The 17,824-nt window shown below is 38.7% G+C and overlaps 1 protein-coding gene across 2 annotated transcripts in view; it reads right to left on the bottom strand.

Moving 5' to 3' along the window:
- LOC310637889 (putative oxidoreductase ZK1290.5) overlaps positions 1-17,824 on the bottom strand; it is a 77,935-nt gene that overhangs the window by 48,372 nt on the left and 11,739 nt on the right. For both annotated transcript variants that reach the window (XM_083358495.1, XM_083358494.1), the window contains exons 2-3: positions 6,078-6,326; positions 489-590 (exon numbers count right to left, since the gene is read on the bottom strand). In XM_083358495.1, coding sequence (XP_083214621.1) covers positions 489-590; positions 6,078-6,326 — 351 coding nt within the window. The remainder of the gene's footprint in view (positions 1-488; positions 591-6,077; positions 6,327-17,824) is intronic.

Here is a 17,824-nt window from a genome sequence, read left to right as displayed (position 1 = left end):
TGTACATTTACTGACAAAAAAGAAGACATCTATAATCAGTACCAGAAGATGTGACAACGGTTACACTCCGTTTTGGCGTGGAAGTCATACAGTGATATATGTCAGAACTTTTGCATCATGGAAGATACCAAACCTCTGGTTTTTTACAAGAATTAGGGGTGGGAGGAGAGACAGCTAACTGCGGAAAGAAGTTTCTCCTCGTTCCTGCCATCTTATTACATGCACTTCTTTTCCATGACGTTAAGTGTTCACTAGATGAAAAATGTGCAAGCTTTCTCGCAATTTCAATTCAGATGATTTAAGGAAGACAGTAGGGACAAAAAGAAAGCTGCCAGTGAAGTACGTAATTCAGTGATATTACCAAGGTTTAGGATAAGCAACAGAATTTAGATAAACAGAATATAATGGTAAAATTGGATAGAATAAAACCTATTTGAATATTTCATGTGGAAAACCCTAGTACAAATGCATTACGGAAGTCATCTTACCTTTCTCATACAATTCTTCCATGGCCTGCCAGGTTTCTGCTCTGACTTCTCGACTGCTCTTTCCAGGGACTTGTGCATCTGGCCAATGTATTAAATAAAGATCTAAACAAACAAACAAACAAACAAACAAACAAACAAACAAACAAACAAACCTATTTCATTCATACTTTCCATTAACCAACAAGCTTGATAAGATATGCAGAACATATAGCACTAAGTCCTTTTTATACAACTCCAATTCACGTGTCCTTTCTTAAAATCCAGGAAAACCACTTTTCTAGATTCTTTCAAAAGTAGCTATGCTAAAGATAACCATGGCTTGGGTCCGGGATATCTGAGGGAACACCTGCTGCCGGCATCAAGCTCCCTTCGTCCTGTGCGCTCCCACAGGGAGGGTCTTCTCAGGGTCCGGTAAAAGATTGCCGGTGGACAATACCCAGGGGGAGGGCCTTCTCTGTGGGTGCACTGGCCCTTTGGAACCAGCTGCCTATACAGCTGAGGACTTCCCCTGATCTTCGCTCATTCCGCCGGGACCTGAAGACCTGGCTCTTCGAGCTTTCTGGCCTGGACTGAGAATATTAACTGGGGTTTTTAATTGTATTTTAATTGTTATTGGGGTTTTTAGTTTCAAGGTTAGTTTAATCATTTTAATTGTTTTAATTTATGTAATTTTTGGGACTGTTTTAAAAAACCTTGTGAACCGCCCTGAGTCCTACGGGAGAAGGGCGGTATATAAGTTTAATAAAATAAAATAAATAAAATAAAGATAAATGTACAAATATAGCTTCAAGCCATGCTTGCGTCATTTGACTTCTCGTTCAAAAAACTGAATGACTAAGTATTGTAGTGGTCCCAAGAATATTCAGTGGTAGCCGCTGTAATTTATGGAGCATTTACACAACAGGCTATACAATTTTAACCAACTAAGATGATTATGACCAACCAACCATACATGCTTTTCAACCTTTCTCTCTCTTTTTTGTAAGGCCCAAGCAGAAAGCAAAATCAAAAGGCTTATTAAGATGCTTGTACCCTACTATGTGTAACTGATGGGATACATTTAGCTTGATATGTTGCATATTATGCCAGGTTATTGTATAACATTTAAAAATGGCCACAAGAAATCCTTGTTTAAAAAAACTATAGAAGAAAATTTGCCCTCACTGCAAACTGCAAATATAATCTTTTACTTTTGTATGCACAAATAAATGGCAGCCGTTGGTTTAAATAGGCTCTTTTAGAAATAAAATAACAGCAATTTTATCCCCAAAGCTTCAGATACAAAAATGTTAAAGGATGTTTAAAACTGGGCCTGCCAATCTAAAGGACGGGCAGAAACCAACAAAATCTAGAAAATGCAAACTCTGAGCAGTCATTATGGACCAGGAAGTTTTCTTTCTTTAAGGTAAACATTAGAAAATCTAGAGGGATTGGAGGATCAGAAAGAAAATAACCATTCTAGAGAGTAGTAGAACCAAATATTTATTAAAATCCTTTTATTATTTTATTAATTGTTCAAAATTGTGCCCTTCTATCTTGAGTCTTATTCTGTTGTACATGTATTACATATGCACTCAGATATATCCCTGTCTAGGGACGTGGTGGCTCAGTGGGTTAGGACGCTGAGCTTGTCGATCAGAAGGTCGGCAGTTTGGCAGGTCGAATCCCGAGTGCCGCATAACAGAGTGAACACCTATTACTCGTCCCAGCTTCTGCCAACCTAGCAGTTCGAAAGCACGTAAAAATGCAAGTAGAAAAATAGGGACCACTACGGTGGGAAGGTAACAGCGTTCCCTGTGCCTTTGGCGTCTAGTCACGCCGGCCACATGACCACGGAGACATCCTCGGACAAGCGCTGGCTCTTTGGCTTTGAAACGGAGATGAGCACCAGCCCCTAGAGTCAGAAACGACTAGCACGCATGTGCGGGGGAATCTTTACCTTTACCTTATATCCCTGTCTGGAAAAGCAGGCACTGAGTGTAATCCTACAAGAGATATGATTTCTCTTTTTCTCTTTTTCCCATTATCTTCAATTCTCATTTAATTCATTAATTTTCATTTACCCAAATAAAAAAAAACTGATTCTTTCTTCTGAAATCAGTAGTTTCATTCTGATATGGAAATTAGCTTATTACAGTCCTATCTCCTCTATTATGTGAGTGGCATGGTAGCCCAGTGGTGAAGATGCTTGCCTCCCATTTGGAAGTTTGACAGTTCAATCCTTGGTAGCAGCAGATGTTACTGTATTAGTAAAATAAAAAAATAATAAAAGGACATTCACTAATCCCTAAAGATTTATGAAGATTGGGACATTCTTCTTGTATTAACTGAGATATGAGATGAATGATCAAAGGCATTTGCAGAATACCAAATAGCAGAGTTGGAAGGGACCTTGGAGGTCTTCTAGTCCAAACTGCTGTTAAAGCAGGAGAGCCTATACTGGGGTAGGCAACCTCAGCTCTTTTATGATTCATGGACTTCAACTCCCAGAATTCCTGAGTCAGCCATGCTGAGGGGAAAGAGAGAGGTTTCCAAGTTGAGCCATGCTGGCTCAGGAATTCTGGGAGTTGAAGTCCACAAGTCATAAAAGAACCAAGGTTGCCTACCCCTGGCCTATACCATTTCTGGCAAGGGCTGTCCAATCCCTTCTTGAAAGCCTCCAGTGTTGAAAAGTGGCTGTCTAGTCTCTTCTTTAAAGCCTCCAGTAAATAAAAGCATTTACTGAATCTATGAACTTCAGTCTCTATGGACTAGATATAAAGCCTCAGAGAAAATATTGAGCAGTTGTAATTACCTTGACCTGAAGCTAAAACTCAAATACTTTGGCCACCTAATGAGAAGGAAGGACTCACTGGAGAAGAGCCTAATGCTGGGAAAGTTTGAGGGCAATAGAAGAAGGGGACGACAGAGAATGAGGTGGTTGGATGGAGTGACTGAAGCAGTAGGCGTGAGCTTAGATGGACTCCAGAAGATGGTAGAGGACAGGAAGGCCTGGAGGAACATTGTCCATAGGGTCGCGATGGGTCGGACACGACTTCGCAACTAACAACAAAAATTACCTTGAAGAAAATATGGAGCAGTTGTTGTTGTTGTTTTTTAAAAAAAAGTCAGCTAAACCCAGGAAGACATGAAGGGGTGAGTGAGAAACTCAGGATTGGCCTACCTTGATTCTCTTAAGTAAAAGAGGGGGGAAAGAGCAACTCTATCAATTAAGTAGTACTGTCAGTGTCAGATGCAAAGAATCAGGACCATTTGTATAGGTCGTAGCACTGAAGCCTACACAGAAGAATCTGGTTAAGTAGTGGTCAGCAGTAAATTGGTGCTAGATATGGGTCAAGAGAATTCAAGGGGGAAGGGCTGGACTTGAGTCTCTAGTGGCAACACAAGAACTCTAAAGTGATGAACTGCCCTCCAGTTCTGCCTGCTCTTCTCCTAAAATCAGCCTTGTAAAGTAGGCCAGACAGGAAACACGCCCAGATGAACTAATTTTACTTCATTTCAAGGTTATATTAATAGAATTAATATTAACCTTGCAAGTCTGAAAGTACGTTTTTGCTCAATTGCTTTTATAGCCCAGGGAAGCTAAGCCATAGTCATATTACTTATGCAGGCTAAACTGCCTCTTATCTGACCATTCCCCTGGTTATGGCTCTTTCCCTGTCTCCCAAGGTCATCCCCACATATAATTACATATTTATATATTGGTTGTGCTATATGTATGGTAACTTTTAGCTTAGCACAACAGTTACCTGCCAAACACCTGCCAATGAAAACAGTTTCTTGAATTTTACATTTTCATTCAACCAGGATAATCAAAATGAAGTTACACAAGGGTAAAATAGGATGTCCATCAACAAAGAAATAGGAGAATAAAACATTTCATTGTATATGGATTTTCAACCAGGTAATCTGCCTTCTCAAGACGCCCTTGGTATCTCATTAATTTTCAGTGACTGCTTAGTCCCCAGGCACTGTCAGGGCTGTATTCACAAAACATGCTAGGCCACAAATTGCCATTACAATGGTTATGCTATGCCAAAACATATTGGCTTGAGGGCCCAATATGAACCAACTGATCTCCCTTGGGGGAGGATTAAATCCATACCAATTTCTGATGCAACCTGGAGGGGCTAAGTATGTTTTCCTCACGTTAATTAATCACACTCTTGTAACAAGGAATTGTTTGCAACAGATTAATTATACAATTGGTAGGTGTGCCACTAAGTCTTATCAGAATCTTTCTGGAGGTTCTCTGTTTGTAAGAAAAATTAACAAAAACAGACCAGTACAAGTTAGTGCTATTAAATGGCACTAAGATTGAAATTATTCTAGCTCTGTAAAGATTTTACGATAGCATAGCAGCTAAATACTGGTTTAAGAGCTATAACAGATAACATTGCTATTTACAACAGCAATCATTTAAGGCAGCGGTCCCCAACCATTACTACTTGGTGGTCCAGTGGGAAGGAGAGGGCAACTGGCCCGCCCCTCATGTAATTTGAGCTGCCCATGTGCCCGCCAGCCTGCCACTCACTTAACGTAAGCTGTGCATGTGCATGCCGGTCCGCTGCTCATGCGATTCAAGTTGTGCGCTGGCCCACTATTCATGCAACTTGAGCTGCGCAGGTACATGTGTGTGTGCGCCATCCAGCCACTCACATGGCCCAGTTCCAAACAAGCCACAGCCTGATAATGGGCCGTGGCCCAAGGGTTGGGGACCCCTGATTTAAGGTAAGAAATACAGATCACATGACCCTTTTTCTGATTTGTTCCTTTCTGCTTTAACTGAAGGGGGATGCTTTAAGAGTACTGAAATTAGCATTGATATTAAAAAAGATTAAGGTAAAGCAGGATATAAAAGCACTGAGACATTTTCATGTTGGCAGTGGAGAAGAGTTCTGAGAATACTATGGATAGTCAAGAAAACAAACAAATGGGATAGTTGAATAAATCAACTCAGAGTCTCAATCAAAGCACAATTGACTAGGCTTCAATTATCATGTTATGTGAAGACCTGGGTCTCTAGAGAAGTGTACAATGTTGGGAAACATTGACTCAATTACAACACTCAATTACAACATGGATACAGTAGCAATGGGTGCACCTGAAGGAGCAGTTGGGGAATAGATCATTCAAGAGAAAATCTATGTAGTCACTAAGAGCAGACACCAAGTTGATGACACATAATCAATCATCCAGGGCTAAGCAGACAAATTCTCTTAATAACCTTCCAATCCTTATTAAGATGTGTTTTCTTTCTTATGGTAAAAAGATTAGCTAAAGAATCTAAAGGAATAATCTCCCTACTAAAAATTCTTGTTTGTGTTCCAGAGCAATCATAAAAGCATATTGTTGCAGGCAGGGCTTTTTTTCTCACAGAACGCTCAGAACGGAGTTCCGGCACCTTTTTCGGATGGAACCTTGTAGGGTAGGCAAGGCGGGTTGTATGACATGTGTGAGTTCCGGCACCTTTTTCTTTAACAAAAAAAGCACTGGTTGCAGGTGATGCAATAAGAAAAACACATTAAATGTTCACCAAGATTTATGACTATAATAATCTGAACCAGAATAGAAAAACCAGCTCCATACCTAGATATTCCACTCCAAGTCTCTTGCAAGATTCCAAGCAGGCTTGTTTTGTTTTATCATAGCCATAGTCAGCATGCCAGAGTTTGGTTGTTATCCAGAGATTCTCCCGTTCTATTCCACTCCCTTTGATAGCCTTCTGCAGGAGTGATTCACAGCCATATCGTTTTGCCGTGTCGATATGACGAATGCCACATTTCTGAAGGGCATATACCACTGCCTCGTGAGAATAGCCACCTTGATGGGATGTTCCTTGAAACACCAGAGGGGAAAAAGACATTATTTTGGTAATATGCTCTGTATTTCATACAGACCATTACAGAATTATAAAGTAAACTACATAGAATGAGCTGACTAGGAATGATTTGGTTTCATTATTTGGCTCATCTCTCTATCACAGCTGTTTTAAGCAACTTACGGTATTTCATTAATTTTTTTTATTTATAAATTTGCAGTCAAAGAACAACGTAAAAAATTTAAAAAATGAGATTAGTGAAAGCAGAGAAAGAACAAATGAGGTAGAATAAGACAGGTAAAGTAGGAAAAAAAGTGATTTACACATATATTAAAGGGAAAATATGTAGGACAGGGCTTTAAGCAACTTTTCTGGCATTCTGCAAATTTCGTTTTGAAGGGGCATTTATTTTTCCTCTGGGATCATAAGATTTTTTTCCACTCCACTTTATATCCCTTTAAATCTTTACCCCTTACTTTTTCTGACATAGCAGACAACCTGGAAAAGATACTAGTTTTTCCCATCTTTTAAACTTTTGTTCTTTTTCTGAAGCTCCACTGCAGAATCAAAGAGTCTCTGCTTTCTTTGGAACTTCTAGATAATAATTCCACGTATACTTACTACAAGCAGTCCTCGACTTACAACCATTCATGTAGGAGTGACTGTTCAAAGTTACAATGCCATTGAAAAAAGTGACTTATGACCGTTTTTTCACGCTTAAAACTGTTGCAGCATCTCCCTGGTCACATGATCAAATTTTGGACTCGGCATGTATTTATGATGGTTGCTCTGTCCCAGGTTCCTGTGATCACCATTTGTAACCTTCCCAACCAGCTTTCAACAAAGAAAGTCAATGGTGGAACCCAAGATTTGCTTAATGACATGATTCACTAAACAACTATGGCAAACAAGGTTGTAAAATGGAGCAAAACTCATTTAACAACTGCATTGCTCAGCAGTGCAAACTTTGGGCTCAATTGTGGCTTAAGCAGGGCTTTTTTTGTCATAGAACGCTCAGAACGGAGTTCCGGCACCTTTTTTGGATGGAACCTTGTAGGGTAGGCAAGGCGGGTTGTATGACGTATGACAGGGGTGTCAAACTCAATTTCATTGAGGGCCGCATCAGCATTGCGGTTGCCCTCAGGGGGCCGGGTGGGTATGGCCAGGGTGGGCGTGGCCTACTGGGTGGGCGTGGCTAGAGTGCGTATGGCCTACTGGGTGGGCGTGGGCAGCTCTACATCGTTGGCATCAAGGGTGCCTATGGGGGCCTGGGCAGGAGTGGGACAGATCTGAGGGTCTCTGGCAGGAGGAGGGTCTCTGGGCCAGGGCCAAGGCAGCAGGGGCCGTTCCCTCACTGTTTCCAGGATGGCTTTGCGGGCCACATGAAACCACTTTGCAGGCCGCATCCGGCCCCCGGGCCTCGTGTTTGACATGTCTGACGTATGAGTTCCGGCACCTTTTTCTTTTACAAAAAAAGCACTGGGCTTAAGTAAAGGACTCCCTGTACTGTTCTTCTCCCCTTCTCTCTCTTCCTGTAAACTGTTCAGATCTCATTGTCACTTTTGCCAGCCCAATAAATATTTTTCTAAAGATGCCGATCAGATCGTCCATTTGGCATTTTGCAACACTAGATTATTAACGGGGATCCACAGGGTGGAAAAAAAAGTTCAAAACATTTGTTCCTCCCTGGCACTTGCTGGAGGTTTAAATCAAGTGCAATATGTATGCCAGCGGGAGAGGAAGTGGTTTAGCTGGGGGAAAAAAAATAGCAGGAGGCCTGCAAGATAAAGAACGTTGGACCCTAAGAGTAGAAGGCTGTAGTTATCTTATCTTACATTTTCCTTCAGCTGTTTTTTCCTGCCAACAGCCCACTTGTCTAGAGACTTCGGCACTTAGGGAAGCACAAATTCCTATTTCAATCTTCTGAGTATAGCCAGTTTTCAAGGTCATCTGTTTGATGTACGTTTGGTCGGCTTTTTAATTGACTACAGTACTTACTGAAATTGAGATTCGTACAGTACTTAAATTTCTCTATGAAAGCAGGTTGATAAAAGTTTCAGAACACTGTGGGCTTACAATGTAAAAACCTTTGTTCACCCATAGTTTACTGAACAAGTCAGAATTTGTTGAGTTTGTGAGTCACATTATTTATAAACTGTGAGCTAGCTCAACAACATAGCTGTTAGCTCACATACACACCAACCAGTTCAAGCATCTGGTTCTCCCTATAACATATAGATAACTCTACACATATTTATTAGGACTACCAAGTTTGGTCTGCAAAAATCCAGCAAACCACTGGATGTCAGCAGAAGAAATGTAAATATATAAATATTTTTCCACCTTCTTTTACATACCAGATCTGGTAGCCCTATATAGTTAATTCTTGCTTAATGACCGGTCACTTAGCAACCATTTGAAGTTACAACAGACATTCCCCCCCACAAGTTATTTATGACTTAATTCATTCCCCCACCCCATCACATGATTGCATTTTGAGCAGTTGACAACCAGATCACCTTTATCAGGGCTGATTATCCTGTTGTCTCCCTGAATGACAGGACAGTCAGTTAATGATTATTGCATAATGATAGCTGCAATAAAGGTCATAAAATTGGGTCAGTCACGTGGGTGCCTCAACTTTTGGCTTTCATGACTTACATTCGAAATTCCGGGCTGCATTACAGTCATAAATTGAGGATTATCTATGCTTTATATAACGTAAACTAGCCCCGAGAAATGTTTTCAAAGACACAACTTTGCACTACCAGTTTCTATTGTATTAGCCCAGTTCCTGAGATTGTTCACTTTGCAATGTATGGTTTCCTGAGCTTTGGTTTTAATAGCGTCCCAAGTTTGGTGTCATCTGAAATTGTCATTAATTCACTCCTATTTTCTCCTTAAAAATAGATACAGGAAAAGGGAAAATAAGCTTGATCTATGCTAGTTATTTATCCAAACTAACACATCAATATAACATTCAAATAAATGTATAAAAATGAGACACAACACTTCACTTTTTAGATTACCTCCCCTTTTATTGCTCAAAGGAAGCTACAGAAGACACCCCAGATATACTTTTCTCCACATTTCTTGCCACCCAACCCTTCCCACAATCCCTTCCTATCCCCACCTCAACATACAAAGTTTTTATGAAATGTTGGAATCTTTCACACTGTTTTCTTCTATTCACTTCCTCAGATTCTATACATACACAAACACACACACACACACACACCTCCATGGTTCTACGCTTCTCCCACTACTGCATATTTCCTTTCTTTTCTCACTTTGTGGTGATGAAGCTTCTTCCTCTCTGGCTCACACGAAGGAAAGGAAGTTCCCAAGTAGTAACAGAAGCCAATTTGACCTAGTGGTTAAGACACTAGGCTAGAAACAGGGAGACCATGGGTTCTAGTCCAGCCTTCGGCATAAAAGCCAGCTGGGTGACTTTGGACCAGTCACTCTCTTTCAGCCCAATTTACCTCACAGGTTTCTTGAGTTGTGGAGAAAATAGGAGGAGGAAGGAACATTGTGCTGGGGAAACTCTGGATAGGAAACAACAGGTTTCATCTGAACCCTGACAAGACTGAGTGACTCTGGTTTTGGGGGGCCACCAGTTCCAGGATGTCATCCTTGGTGCTGGATGGGATTACACCTCCCTATAGACACCTGGTGTGCAATTTGAGGGGTTTCCTAGACTCCAAATCGACCCTGATTAAATAAGTATACAGTCTATCCCCAGAGAAGCCTTAATTTTGTCCTTACCTTTTTTATTAACTTTATTAAGTTTAAGAAAGAAGTAAAATATAAAATAACAGAAAAGTTTGGGGAGAGGATTAAAAAGGAGGAAAAGTTAAAAAGCGAGTTCTGCTCTTACTTTTTGAATAATCCCCAGAAAGGGTGTCCTTTGTATCATTAATCACCCAGGTGAAAAAACAAAAATAACAAACCAGGTAAAACCAGTTTCAATTTTCATTGAATATTCAAAAACTCATATATCAGACTACAGTATACTGTACATGTAATTAAATCCAATATGGATGTTATAAAGGATATCAGAAAGTATCAATGATGAATAAAGGTATTACAGAAGTATTAAGGGAGAACTACCATACTTTGTGCATAACAAATCCATCCCAATTAATAGTTATCAGTGCCAATGAAAGTATGTTGTGATTAATTTGTTTCCAATTCAAATTGTCATTTCTAAGAAAACAGAATGAATGGGTTCATTTAAAGGTCTTGCAAATCATCTCAGTTTTATGCATCACAGAATCCAGTAAAGAAAATATGAGACACACACACACACAAACACACACACACAGAGAATTCACATTTTTTGCACTTTAGAATAATTAGTTATGTAATATATGTATAAATGAGATGACTGCTGTTGGTTCTGAATACCAAACAAAAATATGACCTTATTTCTTTTTAACAAAAAACAATCCATGAAATTTAATTCATTTTTTTCTTTTAAATTCAAACAATTATTAAAGTAAGTCAAGTGTATAGCCCTTGAGTGCCAGCTATGCAATTCTAATGTTTCCTGTTGAATCAGGAAGCAAGAAGAGGCACTACGGTTGCCAAGCAACCATCTACCCATCTTCAACTTGATTTCCCTCAAGTTTTCCTTTTATTTTGAGTCTAGATTAACCACATTCCAGTTAACAAAGGCTGCCTGGAAAGTCACACAGTAGCAGTAGAATTTTAATTTAAAAGTTGCACAGTAGCTACAAGGCATTTAGGATGGTCTTGAATATTACCTCTGGGATCAGCTGGCAGCATCTTGTAGTTCAGATTCTGCCTGCAGGAAACTTTTGTTTACCAAACCCTTAATCCAAATTTAGCCCAAATCAGATGTAGGAATATAGCTTCAATTCTGGAGCCTTTTCTTGTTCACTTGTTTAATGGATAAATACACAAATGCTAATGTTCTTTCTGGAAAAAAAATCTCTTAATGATTTATCTCATTTTTAACAATCTTGCAAATACTTGGGAAGGAATTAAACAAAGTGGATGTGTTTACAGACATGCAGAGGATTCTGCTACAATGCTTGATTTAGTATAAAGACACATTTCCTTTTCAAATAAATTTTTAAAAAATTGAGTATCATCTGCAAGCAGATTTTTAGAGATCTCACACGGTAAGCCCCCTGTTTATTGTCTCAAGCTTTTCTCCAAAACCTGGTTGTATGCTTTTAGTTCTGTTCACTGTTGAAGATTAAAGGAAAAGAGTTTCATGGGGAGAATAAAAACCTTGCAGAACCCTTGAAAGCTTTACAAATAGAAATGAAAATAAAATTGCGTGGCATTAAATCCTAATTATAACTAATCATTCACTAATCTCCACACCGCTATATATAAATGAATATGGCTGTCTATTAAACTTTCAACAGCTCCATAAAGTTTTATACATTTACTTGGCTTCTGCTATGAATAGGCCATTACTCTGTTTTTCAGCTCTCAGAATTAATTTCCTGCCTGAAAAGCGTCAAACATTTTAACTATGTGCAATTCAGAATCATAACTTAGGTATTTATCCTCTGGAAGTTCTTTGTTGGCAGGATGTGTGCTAAGGAAGCCTATGGATAATTATCTGAGTTACTTTAATGCTGAATAATATCACCTGATCTCAAAGACTGAGGAGTCTTTGCAGGACCTGGATATGTAAAATGAAAAATAAATTTGGCACTCTTTATCTGATATTTCAGGTAGCAAAGAGAAGACAGACCTGTTCTCAAGTTCATATCCTCAAAAGAGAAAAGGATTAAAAAACAAGAGGGGAAAGCACATTCTGATGGTAAATCTTATCATGTTTTCCTGATAGAGGATAAAGAAGTGAAGTAGGAGCAGACTGGTTTTCTTGCATGATGATTTTTCAGAAAAAGACACTCAGTTTTCTGGCTGATGGATGAGGCCTGATTGTGCTATCCTTCAGTTCTAAAGTTCCACAGCAAATGGGGTTTGCTTTCCTCTGAGTTACTTAACATTCAGGCATCATAGGAATGCTTTCACAAAATATCACTTGACTTTTCAGCACCCTTCTTTTGTTTAAGAAACTTATTTCTAAATCAAAACTACTGTCTAAAAAAAGAAAGTGACTTTGTTAGTTTTTTTTAACCATCTACCTTGCTTTTAATAAATCAGGAATGTATAATAAATGCCATTTTTAATTAAAATGAAAAAGCTGTAATTTCTCTAGCAGAGCGGACGCTTCAAAAGCAAGTTCATCTCTAACCACACAGGAAAACTATGGCTAGCCTAGCACTATGAAAAGGTCACTAGATTAGCGGTAGGCTTTTTTCTTTTTTCCTAACAAAGTAAGCCATGACGTGTTACCATGAGTGGTGTGTGTGACTTTATGGTATTTAGAAATGAATCTTGAATTGAGATTCTGAATGTCAGCTTGTCAAAGGAGCAAATCTATTTCTTCATTCAAGTGCAATAGTCCACAAAATATTTGAAACTGTCAATAGAATTTAGCAAACAAAACCAGCCCTCAGAAAATTCCTTTCTTAAGATTGGGTTGTAACAGCTGTTTGCAAAACCCTACTCATAGGAGTGTCTTGTTATAGCAGTTTTTACATGTGTGTCTGGAAAACCAGGGTTTTTGTAAATAGTTACTTCACCCTGTAATGAAATGAAAAGCTTTGGGGCAGTGTTTTCATTGCTATACAATGTATACATCTTTCCAATGAACTGTGACAAAACTTCAAGGGAAATGGAGGATTCATTCCAGGGCTTAGCTATCTCCTCTGGGAATTCCCTGAATTACACAGAAATATCTTAACAATTGTACAGGAATTATTTAAATGAAGATTCCAGTTGAAACCTTGCATTTGCTCTAAAAGAGTGTATAACAGAGGCCATCAGTATGAGAACCACAATACTCCTAGATGGCACCTAAAGAACCAAATTAAATTATGGTTTAAACATTTAATAGTGGCTTCCATCTCACAAAACTAATATTTTTCAGGCAAAACCATCCAATATACTGGGGATGAGATGTAACAGTTTTACAAGACTTTCACTATTTAATTCTTTGATCTATAATTTGGGAAGGCATGAAGCTTTATTATGAGAGATTTTGTGATGGTTCTTTTTACCTGAAAAGATTACTTGTCCCTTGTATTAAAATATACATGTAGATATGGCTTCATGTTTGTTCATTGTATATGGATAACTTATCACAAGGAAATATTATTTTAACAAATAGATACAGGTGGTCCTCTACTTATGAGCACAATTGGGATAGAAATTTTTGCCACTAAGCAAAGCAGTTGTTAAGTGAATCATCATGTGACTCCACCCAATTTCTTGATCTTTTTCAGCTTGGTCTTTAAATGAATCACATGGTTGTTAAGTGAATTTAACTCCCCTGATTGACTTTGCTTGTCAGAACCCAATTGGGAAGGTGGCAAATGGCAATCACTTGACTCCAGGATGCTGGATGCTGTAATTGTCATAAATGCATGCCACTTACCAAATGCTTGAAGCACAATCATGTGACTGCGGGGATGCTACAACGGTTGTAAGTGTGAGGACCGACCATAAGTCACTTTTTAAAGCACCACTGTATCTTTCATTGGTCAGTAAACAGATGGTGATAAGTCAAGGACTATCTATAGACACCTAGTCATTAGCTGCCTTCACACATTACAATGAGCTGAATTTTGTTTAATATGATTTTTAACAATTGGCCAAGATCACGTGGTGCTAAAGCATAAGCCATTATTAATAAAGTACCATGACAGGTTCACAGAATGTTGAAACCAAAAAATAAAGGCAACAGCTTTTGCTTATCTCCATCAAGGTTATCATTCTTACTCCATCCACATTCTCACCTTGTGAGAGCCCAGCCATTCACAATATCCCCCAAATCTCAGAGAAAAAGAAGACAATTCTCCAAAGAAACAACCATAAAGGGCAAACCTCTTTGAGGCCTCTCTTCAGTCAGCCCCACATCAAGGGATCAGCTCTGCACACAGCCTGCAACACGATAAAGGCCTGGGCCAAGCACTGCATCCACCCTTTCAGCTACTTCTAAATGGTAATATAAATATCCAGGGATTTGAGGTTCTCTCTACCTAAACCTCAGATGGGATTCAGGCAGCTGCTGGTGACAAAACTGCAGGAAAGCAGAGAAATTTGCTGCTATGGCTGCTTTGGGGGTCATTTTACATGTGGGGCTAAATGTCTCACCTATCATTACACGGCCTCCTGCCCAATATTAAGACCGGGCTAAAGTGGGAACGCTTTTCCTTACCCAAGTCTTAAGATTTATTCAGGAATAGAATGAATATCTACCAGCCGTGTAGCATATACAGGTAGTCCTCGACTTACAACAGTTCATTTAGTGACGTTCGAAGTTTATTTATTTATTTATTTTATTTTAATTCCATTTATATCCTGCCCTTCTCCGAAGACTCAGGGCGGCTTAAAAGCTTAGCAGTAGTTACAACGGCACTGAAAAAAGTGACATGACCATTGTTCACATTTGTGATGGTTGCAGAATCCCACATAATCAAAATTCAGATGCTTACCAACTGACTCATATTTATGACAGTTGCTGTGTCCCGGCGTCACGTGAACACCTTTTGTGATCTTCTGGCAAGCAAAGTCTATGGGGGAAGGCAGATTCACTTAACAACCATGTTACTAACTTCACAACTTCAACGATTTCCTTAACAACCAAGGAAAGAAAAGTTGTAGAATGAGGCAAAACTCAGTTAACAAATGTTTCATTTAGTAACAGAAATTTTGGGTTCAATTGTGGTCGTAAATCAAGAACTACCTGTAACTGAACTTATACATTAAGTCATAAACCAAGCCTTAGAAACTATAGTTGCACACAGCACAACATGCCAAAACCAAACAAACCATACTATGGCTTAGCATGAAATATAGACCCAGCTTTTATACCATACTTCTTCTCTGTTCCATACTGCCAATTTTCATCTTTTTTTCTTTTTAAAAGGAAGCATAAGGCACAGTTTCTTTAAAATTTTTATCTACAGGAAGGAGGAGGAGATCTGAAACCAGAGCAGAGACAATTGAAAAGCAGGTAATGAAAGCCCACTCCATGTAGGAAATTTCATAAGCTGTGCTACAGCAGCAGCAGCAGCACACTTTTATTTTCAAATGTCTTTCTGGAGAAAGTGCCAAAATCTTGAAGTCTTTTCTTTCACTCAACACTTTCCCACCGTTGTGAGAACTATTTCTCATTAACAACCAAATTGTTTTCAGATGCTCAGCTGTAAGATGTTTCCTTAGAAACCGTTTGGTAAAAGGCTGTGGCTTTCTTCCATAGAAAATCTCAAGCAGTGAAAAGGCAGATTTTCTGGCATAAATCAAATCCAATTTCCAGGGTTCACTAAACCTTTTCTCCTCAGAATAATGTTTTGTGACTAGATCTGAACAGTTAATAGTTCACGAAGGATTGCTGGTGTGAACCAGTTTAAAATTATTTCCACTCTATTTCTTTTGTTACAACTGAAATTACTTTTCAGGACTTCCTACAGTATACCTGGTTAGATTTTCAGTCTCTCTAATTTTCTTTTAATTTCCACCATGAAATACAGAGAAACCTGAAAAAGTATGTTTGTACACAGTCTTGCAACAATGAGACGAAAAGAACAGGATTATACGTTTCAAGCAATTATTTTCCCCCCAGAATGATCTATTAAATTGTAAACTACCTGTCCAGTTTGGTCTGATTGTTAAGGCACCAGGCTAGAAAGCAGGAGTTTGTGAATTCAAGTCCTACCTTAGCCATGAAAGCCAGCTGGGTGACCTTGGCCCAATTACACCCTCTCAGACCAACTCACAGGGTTGTTGTTGTGGGGGAAATAGGAGGAGGAAAGTATATTGAATATGTTCACCACTTTAAGTTATTTATAAAAAGAATAAAGGTGGAATACAAAAAAAATTAGAAACAAATCCACTGTATTATATTAGTACTTAGATGCACAGATAGACTAAAATAATCAGACAGAATTACAAATATAGTTGAAGAAAATTGGCACTTGTTATTGTATCTGTCAAATATCAACATAATACAGTATGAATGAATGAACCTTTATTGTCAAAGTACAACCATGTATACATTGAGATTAGCTGAGCCTCCCTTCGTGCTCCCACCCCCCAACTCACAGTGACAACAAACCTCCATCTTATTACACCATGTGAAATGATTGCACCACACACCGGCCTCGCAAGTCAATTCTGCATAAAGTTTATAAAAATTATTTCCTGTTCAAAAGCCTAACAGCCCATGGATAAAAGCCGTTTTTCAGCCTGTTGGTGAGGCTGGCTATACTCCTATATCTCCTACCCAATGGTAGGAGAGTAAAAAGATACCGTCCAGGGTGTGAGTCATCCCTGAGAATTTTCCTCACTCTTCCAAGGCAGCGAGCCCTGGCGATGTCATCCAGTGGTGTCAGGGAACAGCCCACAATGTCTTGTGCTGTACTCACCACCCTCTGTAATACTTTCCTATCCGCGGCTGTCAGACCAGCATACCAAACCACAATCATACATAGTTTTAAGAATGAGAATTGAGAACAACCTGAGGAAAATTTACCACCATTAAAAAGTACTAGTTACAATTCTATTACTAGATATGAATGGATTATTTTGATAAATAAACATATTTTTAATTTTAATCAGCTTCTGTGTTTTATTTCTATTTGATTTTTGTAATTAATTACAAATCCATCAATAGAAAATTATTGGAGAAAGAGTATTATTAACACTTTAAAAATACTGCACTTTTGTGGATCCATAACATGCTATAAGATAAATAAAAAATGTAGGCTACAAGCCTATTTTAGTAGAAGAATCAAGCGAGAGAAACATATTGACTATATTGGAATAAAATGAAGTCCAGTTAATCTTGGGTTCCCCCATGCTCCATTTTTTACAACACAACTATTCCTATTTCGGGTTATCTGCAGTATAAGTTATGATTTGTCAGAACAAATAAGTCATAATTTATTGTCAATTTTTATCTGAGCAATTTAGCTGCGCAAATATACACAAATACAGTATTTGAGATAGAAACAAAGGACAAGTGTAATCAAGAAAAAACTGAGATGGAAACTAAATTCCTTTCTAATGATTATTCACTTTTTTGAAGAATACTGACTTTCTCCTTCTCTAATAGTCCTGTCAATCTATTCATTGTGGACTATAAAACTTAATCAGATTTGGTAAGAGCCCTATTGGGTCTGTGAAATTGCCAAACGAAACTAAAATTACGACCTTGTCCTACTTCAGTGCATCCAGAAATGTACAAGTTTGCAATGGTGGCAAATATAGCTCGGGTGTAGGATGAGGATGGAGATTCATTCTTCGAGCTTGTGGGCTGGTTTCCAAATGTTTTCTTACCAGGCTAGCCTGGTAATGAAATGTTCAGAAACCAACCCACAAGCTCGGAGAACAAACCTCCACCCTCATATACAAGTTTCTTAGCTACTGGGTGAGGTGGAAGGGTATCACCTGAGAGGCC

Source organism: Vipera ursinii (assembly GCF_947247035.1).
Source record: "Vipera ursinii genome assembly, chromosome: 3".
Lineage (NCBI taxonomy): Eukaryota > Metazoa > Chordata > Lepidosauria > Squamata > Viperidae > Vipera > Vipera ursinii.
This window is presented reverse-complemented; position numbering and strand designations above follow the sequence as displayed.